Consider the following 8,427-nt stretch of genomic DNA (forward strand, 5'->3'; position numbering starts at 1 on the left):
GTTAAGAAAGGAGGGAGAAAAACAGGTGGGGCGAAAGAGAGAGCGAGATACACGCATACGTCCGCACACTTCGATGTCCGCACTTGTCCGCAGTATGCGATACGATTTTTCGCATCTCACATAAATCTCACATAGAGATACGTACGAGCCTCAATGAGAACAGCAGAATGGAAAATATAGTGACGTCAGAACGAAGAGAAAATGACTATAAAGATTCACCTTACGGTCATAATACAGTCATTTTCTCTCACTTTGATATTATTATGATTTTTTGTTTTACCTTGGGGAACGCGATGGTATCGTACGTATACGAGATCTTGTTTAAAATCTCTTTCACTCTCGACATACAGTGATAGAAGTAGAAAGTTAACGAATTCTTCGACGCGCACGAACTCAGTCTTTCCACTCGATACCCGCCATATTATAGTACCGCGCTACATATTCACACTTGGTCTGAACTAGTGTACTCTGGTTTTCGAAACTTAAAGAGGGACAGACAGTAGCAGTAGCAGAAAGGGAAAGAGAAAAATAGTACAGGGAGTGTAGTGAAAAAAAAACAAACTGTCTCGTTTCTACCAATGATGTTTAAAAATTTAGTCGCTAGTAACATTCGGTTAAGGAGAGTTAAATTTGCTTGGTTTCTACTCTAAACCGAGGTAGAACAAAAAATCATAATAATATAATTATGATATAAAAAAAAAGTCATTTTAAGACAAATCAAAATGATGTCATTCGATATAGTTTTCGTGATGGTTTGGTGATGTTTTCTTGATATTGAAATGATGTTGTGGTGACTTTTAGAACTGTACATTAAAATAGAAAGTCACAATAACATCAAAGTGACGTCAAAATGACGTCAAAATGACAAGAAAATGATCTAATCATGATTACAAATTGAATTTTTATAGTCTTTTGTTACTCATTTTGAAGTCATTGTGATTTTTTGTTTAAATGATAATATAGCTTATACCCATACATATACAGGGTGTTTACGATAAATCGAGTTAGAATTAATTCCACTAAGACTGAAAGATATAATATGCATGACCATCTACTATCTTCATGATTTATGACAACTCAGGGCTGTCCGATAAATCGAATAAAGTAGAATAGAATAGGCTAACCTAGCAGTGTTCGTACGAGACAGTCAACAATATTTTATCAGGTAATAAAGTTTTGTAAAATATGAAATAATTATATTAGGAAACAGAAATTATTAAATTTTAAGAAAATTATAAATATTAATTACAAGTATTAGGTTGAATTTACAATTGTAAAAGTATCATTTATGAAATTTATGAAATATCCGAAAATAGGAAATTCAATTATTCTAACCTAATTATAAACATTCATTTTACATAAATATAATGTAACTGCTCGTATCAACTTCTAATTATAAAATGAAATATATTAAAAATAATAGTAAATATTAAAAGTTACGTTATTATAATGAAATTGAATTAAGTTTCTATCAATAGTATTATTTCAAACTTTAATATAAGATATTAATTTATATCTTATAAACTAATTTTCACAACATTTTATTAACAAGTTTAACATAACAGTATAAAGTCATCTTTTATTGAATAGTGTTATATACTAGGTGCTATGAGACAAATAAAACAGATACATTTGTATTGAATATTGCGTTAACTAATTCTGAAATGATTAAATCGTTTTCTAATCATTATAGAGTGACATAATGATTGCAATATAACTATTCTTTCCAGTTTATAATAACTGTTGCTAATAAATTATATATCTAATAAATAATATACTTAAGTAATTATATATCTTAAGTATAGAATCATATTATTAGACTGCAATCTGTAAAACACTCGCAGTACTAAAACAGTTATTCTATCTTTATTGTTCATTAAATGTACAACAAGAATAAAAAGAAGCTTTTAGCGTTGTGAATATTTTTTTTACTATAACTAAACTATTTCTTAATCATTTGTGATCAACATTATAGTACTTAAAATATTTATGTTTTTAAATATGTATTAAGAGAATGTTATCTATATTATTCTCCTTATACTTTAATGTCTAAAGCTGTAATTGTACTAGCAATTACTGATTGACAATTGAAGATTGAAGATTATATTTTGATTAAATTAACGAACTTTGCGTTCTTTATTATATTTATCTAGGTTCCAATTATCTAGGTCATCATTAATTTGCAATCATCAATCAGTAATCGCTAATATAATTACGACTTAATGATTAAACATTTTCAGACAAGAAATGGATATACAAGGAATATGGGACTTGTTTATTGATCTATTGGATGAGGATGATGATATTGACTACCTTCCACCTGAATGTCAGTTTCATCCTAAGATTCCAGATTTTGTTGAATAAACTGTCGTATTTACATAAATATTCTTTCACTGGTAAGAGACTTGGAAGTTTTGCTTTATTACATTTTACTTTTATAACTTTTTGCGAGTATTTTTTCTTATATGTATTATAATGTATAACATTGTTTTATCAGATTTCAAATCACATTTTCGACTAGAAAAACATACTTCTGAAAGATTAATACAAGACTTTGGACCTCGTTTGTACCGTGAGCATGGTGCTGCAAAAATGTCTCCTCCTAAACAAATAGTTATTACGTTATGGTGTCTCAGTAATCAAGAAGTTTACAGGTTAGTATGTTTCATTGTTATACGAAAAACATTTGTCAATCTGTTTGATGAAACTACTTTCTTACTTATTTCTCGTTTCAATTTAGTTTCCAACAAAAATTTTTAAGAAGAAAAATATTATAGTAGTTTTCAGTTGCTTTTCAGTAAAATTATCATATTTACATAATACGATTTGAATTTTTAATTGAAACTGGGAATGTATCTATTGCCATATGTTTGTATAGCTAACTTGTATTTATTTTTTTTATATATGATGCAAAAACATGTTTAAGGCATGTTAAAATGTTTAAGGCATTTTTAAATCTTATGATGACATGATTACTTCTTAACTAAGGCCAGTTTAAATTGCATTATATGCATTCTAGCATAGCTAGAAAATGTTAAAATTGTTCTGATATTATTTATCTGTCAGATTTAATAATCAGAAGTAATTTATATGTGTATGATTTCTGTGTAGTATTAATAAAAGTATATTTTTAATAAAAATTTAAATTAAAAAAATCCCAAATAGCTAAATTTCCGCAAATAAATTTTGAGCCTACTACAAATTTTTGATAGAAAGACAACAAAACTGATACAAGATTTGTTCTTTTATTATGTTGTTAAATTGCTGGCAAAAATATGACAATCAGTTGACAGACAGTCCGAGCAGGTTTGTGACAATAACTGAACATATTTTGCTGCGCTGCAAAATTTGTGCGTTTTTGCTGCTTATTTGCTCAAATTAGCAAATTAGCCTGTCAGCAAGTTTTGTTTCATTTGATTATATTGATAACAGTTTGACATCATAATGAGATATCAAAGATTCTATATCAGATTTTTTGCCTTTCTGCTATTAAACATTTACAACAGCCTCTGCTCAAAATTTATTAAGCAGCTTTGGCTATGTGGATATATATATATATATATATATACAGGTTATAAAAGTCCCGGAAGAGCAGAATAATTCGAAAAATATGAGTCCTAGAAAAAATGCGAAGTACTGAGTTTTTATGATTTTTTCCTGGCTATCTGACGGTGACCTTGGATTTGATCTTGACAATGACCTTGAAGGTCATTTCAAAGTCAGGTCAATTTTTTTAAATGGAACTTCATGCTTTTGACTCCAGAAATGAAAAGAGCAGAAAATTTTACGTTCGGATATGACCTTGAACATTGCCAAATTTGACCTCTGAAGGTCACATAAAGATCTAAGCTTGTTTTGGGCTGAAAACGCGAATATCTTCGAAAATGCACCTGCTAAGGAGCAATGTTACGTATAAGAATAAGAATGTAGAGGTCAACGAGGGACATTCAGCCGTGACCTTGCCCTTATTCTCAAGGTCACGAGTTAAGATTATTATTAAGATCAAACAGGACTTTTTTAGGATTGAAAATCCATACTTTTGACCTAAAAGTGTCAAAATTGAAAAATTTTACGTTCGGATATGACGTTTTCAACCTTGACCTTGTTCTCAAAATTATGCGTTTTACGTTACTTCACTGATCGTGAAGTCTACTGAAAGTAAAGCGTCTCGGAACCCGACCACTGAAGGCAAGGTGTCTCAAACCCGACCACTGAAGGCAAGGTTCAGTTAATCCCGGCCACCGAAGGCAAAGCATCTAGTAACTCGGCCTGAGATTACAAGAGATGTTCAAAATGTTCCCCATTGACTGTTTGACAGTGTGCTAAGCGGACGCACAAATTGTCAGTCGCACTCCTTATCATTTCTGGAGGTATTGCAGCACATTCGTCTATGATCCGTTGTTGAAGCTCATCCAGGTTACGAGGTTTAGTGAAATAAACTTTATTTTTTATGTAGCCCCAAAGAAAGAAATCAAGTGGTGCAATGTCGGGCGATCTCGGTGGCCATTCGATTGTTCCTCTTCTACTTATCCATCGATTAGGGAAAGTATCGTTTAAATCAGTGCCCGGAATTACTTGCACGATCGGGCCGATTTCTGACAGCTACGCCTCCTTACTTCCCCTTACCGCTCCAGCCCGCACGGCGGACCTAGAAACTGACAGTCGCGAGGCGCTGTCTCAGGCACGTCACATGAGACAGTCACATGAGACGCTTCATAGTTTAACATAGCTGAAATTAATTTATTTATTAAAACAACTCCATAGGCATTTTTTATAGTTTACTAATATAATATAGTCTTAATATTGATATAAATATATATTAATAGAAATATTAATATAAGTAATATTCTTAATATAACTATAATATACACTGTATACACTGTAATATTCTTAATATAACTATAATATACAGTGTATATTATAGTTATATTAAGAATATTACTTATATTAATATTTCTATTAATATATATTTATATTAATATTAAGACTATATTATATTAGTAAACTATAAAAAATGCCTATGGAGTTGTTTTAATAAATAAATTAATTTCAGCTATGTTAAACTGTGAAGCGTCTCATGTGACTGTCTCATGTGACGTGCCTGAGACAGCGCCTCGCGACTGTCAGTTTCTATGTCCGCCGTGCGGGCTGGAGCGGTAAGGGGAAGTAAGGAGGCGTAGCTCTCAGAAATCGGCCCGATCGTGCAAGTAATTCCGGGCACTGGTTTAAATAGTTCCGAACAATGCGTCCATAATGTGGCGGTGCCCCATCTTGCTGGAACCAAACATCACCAAATTATCACCAACAATCTTCTGTATTGATGAAACAATTTGGTCTGTTAGAAGCTGCAGATAGGTTTCTGAGTTCAAATTCCCATTTATAAAAAAAGGTCCAACCACTTGATTATCATAAAGACCTGCCCAAGCATTCAATTTTTGAGGTCGCTGCGTATGTGCTTCAAGGATCCAATGAGGATTTTCGTTGTCCCAATATCTAAAATTATGACGGTTTACCTTACCAGTAATTTCAAAAGACGCTTCGTCTGAAAAAACGATATTATGCAAAAAGTTCGTTTGCTGATCAATTCTTTGCATCATAACTTCTGAAAATTGCACCCTGCGGTCAAAATCATCCTCATTCAACTCATGGTGGAGATGAATTTTGTAGGGGTGGAACTTAATGGTCTTTAGATTTTTGGAAATTGACAATACACTCATTTGAAGCTGTTGAGATGCTTTCCTAATTGACAATCTGGGATTTTCAACAAATGATTGGGCTACTTCAAATTGTCGCTCTTCTGTTTGGGACCTTGGCCTCCCAGATTTCTGGCGGTTTTTATTACTCCCAATTTCTACAAATCGTCTGATGGTGCGAGATACAGTCGATATTGAAATACCTTCGCCTTCATTACGAAAATTTTCATTAAACAGCAATCTCACTTCACTGTATGACCTTTGTCTATCCCCCCATCCTCTCATCATCAATAGCGAAACTCTCATGTTCTGTAAGAGAAGCCATTTGGAATTGAAAACAAAAAATTTGCAAAAATTTGGTATAAAAAATTCGGTTTCTTTACCTTTAAATAAAAATAATAAGTAATGTACCATTGATAATAATATGATAATAATTCAAAACGGACTAGAATGACATCAAAACTTGTTAAATCGGTGAAAACTCAAAAACAATCTATTATCTATTATCAAAACAATCTATTATCGGTTTGACACTGATAGGATCGAGACAAATAAAAACCTTGAAGCATACACTTTATCGATGGGGAATAAATTTTTCGGATACCGATCCTGGGATTTTTGAGCTCGTTAAAACCGAATCCGACGTCGGATTTTGCAAATTCAAGATGGCCGATTCAAGATAGCGATCGATATTTAAGAATAACAAAAATTGGATCTCGTTTAAGGAGTTTTTGAAGTCGTTTCTGAAATCGAATCCGACGTTGGATTTTACAAATTCAAGATGACCGATCCAAAATGGCGCCCAATATTGAGGAATTACCAACAATCGTAGTGTGACCTCGTACGTAACGTAAAATCTCACTCTTCACATTATGGGGGGATAAAAGTGGTGGATCCCCCTTCGGCGCGTTGCAAAAACGTGCCCAAGCGCCCGGGGGCAGCCAAAATATGGTGTCGACCCCGGGGCTTATTTCTATTATTTGCACCGGATAAGGAGGGGCAACGGTGGAGGCGGGCATACATGGACAGCAGGTCTTAAAGTATAGCAACCTTTGACTTTAAGAGACCACCTTGTACCGCTAGGTACAAGTAAACAAAGCCTCTCTCTGTAGTCGCCGTGCGCTCGGGATAGCACTAGAGATGTCGCTTCCGAACGACATCTCTCAACGTTATTTGGGGAGAGGAGAGTGTCGTGAGCGTGGAGCGTCAGATAGCTCAGTGGTCTAGAGCAGTCGCCCGGCAAGCGAAAGACCCGGGTTCGATTCCCGGTCTAGCGACTACCGCGCTCTCGATATTTTTCTCTCCTCGGAACGAAAAATGAGATGCAGGTCCCGAACGCACGGCGTCCCGTCGCCACCTAGTACGTCCTCCTTCTTTCATGGTTTCCAGCCTAAAAAATTTAATTGACCTTGATATGACTGACACATAAAGAACAAGGTTGAAAACGTCATATCCGAACGTAAAATTTTTCAATCTTGACACTTTTAGGCCAAAAGTATGGATTTTCAGTCCTAAAAAAGTCCGGTTTGTCGTTAATAATAATCTTAACTCATGACCTTGAGAATAAGGGCAAGGTCACGGCTGAATGTCCCTCGTTGACCTCTACATTCTTATTCTTATGCGTAACATTGCTCCCTGGCAGGTGCATTTTCGAAAATATTCGCGTTTTCAGCCTAAAACAAGCTTAGACCTCTATGTGACCTTCAGAGGTCAAATTTGGTAATATTCAAGGTCATATCCGAACGTAAAATTTTCTGTTTTTTCATTTCTGGAGTCAAAAGTATGGGGTCCCATTTAAAAAAATTGACCTGACCTTGAAATGACCTTCAAGGTCATTGTCAAGGCCAAATCCAAGGTCACCGTCAGGTAGCCAGGAAAAAACCATAAAAACCCAGTACTTCGCATTTTTTTCTAGGACCCATATTTTTCGAATTATTCTGCTCTTCCGGGACTTTTATAACACCCTGTATATGTGTGTATGTGTCAATATATACAATTTCTGTTTCAGATCAGTAGTAGATAGATTTGGAATAACCAAAGATACCGTTTGGAAAACTATTTTTGAAGTTATGACGCTGCTCACTGCAGATGTTCATAGATATATTAAATGGCCTGATCCTCATGTAGTGGTAAACTTTGAACAAGAATTTCGTGAATTAAATGGTTTCCCTGAGGTATTTGGAGCAATTGACTCTCACATAGCTATAAGCGTACCTAGTCAAAATTCGGATAGCTATATTAACCGCAAAGGTTATTACCCGATAGTACTACAAAGAATTTGTGACTATAAATTAAGATTCATACATGTGTTTATAGGTACGTGTGGTAGTGTTCATGACGCCAGAGTCTGGCGTTTAAGTGACATTAAACAATTAATAACACATGATGAATATAGATACTTCCAAAATAAATATTATCTTTTAGGTGATTCAGCATATCCTTTATTGAAGTATACAGGGTCATCGAAAAGTATCGGATCCCCCTAATATCTTCAGTTAGAATGCATTTTGGAGAAAATGTCCAATAGCATTTTCTTTTTTGGTAACGCAGGGGAAATCCATTATGGATACCCCCGACCCTTCAGGGTGTCGGGGGTTATGTCGAACTCCTACCGACTAAAATCCCTGCGGGATGCCTACCTGTCGGACCGGAAATGTGGAGAGTCAGGGGAACTACTCCCGTATTCCCTCCCCGACACCCCGACCCCAGGTCTCTTTTTCGGGAGCCCCTCGCA

The 8,427-nt window shown here is 34.7% G+C and overlaps 1 protein-coding gene across 1 annotated transcript; it reads left to right on the forward strand.

Moving 5' to 3' along the window:
- Nucleotides 1-1,081: 1,081 nt before the first annotated feature.
- On the forward strand, nt 1,082-8,194 carry LOC105182518 (putative nuclease HARBI1). Its single transcript, XM_019841076.2, has 4 exons — nt 1,082-1,165; nt 2,241-2,396; nt 2,498-2,654; nt 7,702-8,194. Exons 2-4 carry the CDS (start codon nt 2,291-2,293, stop codon nt 8,177-8,179), a joined length of 741 nt encoding a protein of 246 aa, XP_019696635.2. The 5' UTR covers nt 1,082-1,165; nt 2,241-2,290; the 3' UTR covers nt 8,180-8,194.
- Nucleotides 8,195-8,427: the final 233 nt, after the last annotated feature.

Source organism: Harpegnathos saltator, unplaced genomic scaffold (assembly GCF_003227715.2).
Source record: "Harpegnathos saltator strain DR-91 unplaced genomic scaffold, Hsal_v8.6 scaffold284, whole genome shotgun sequence".
NCBI lineage: Eukaryota > Metazoa > Arthropoda > Insecta > Hymenoptera > Formicidae > Harpegnathos > Harpegnathos saltator.

Bases quoted from the DNA above. Each gene is read 5' to 3' on its own strand.
- LOC105182518 (XM_019841076.2), top strand. From the start codon at position 2,291: ATGAGGATGATGATATTGACTACCTTCCACCTGAATGTCAGTTTCATC. The intron at 2,397-2,497 runs GTAAGAGACTTG...TTGTTTTATCAG, and splicing joins ACATAAATATTCTTTCACTG to ATTTCAAATCACATTTTCGA. The intron at 2,655-7,701 runs GTTAGTATGTTT...TTTCTGTTTCAG, and splicing joins AGTAATCAAGAAGTTTACAG to ATCAGTAGTAGATAGATTTG.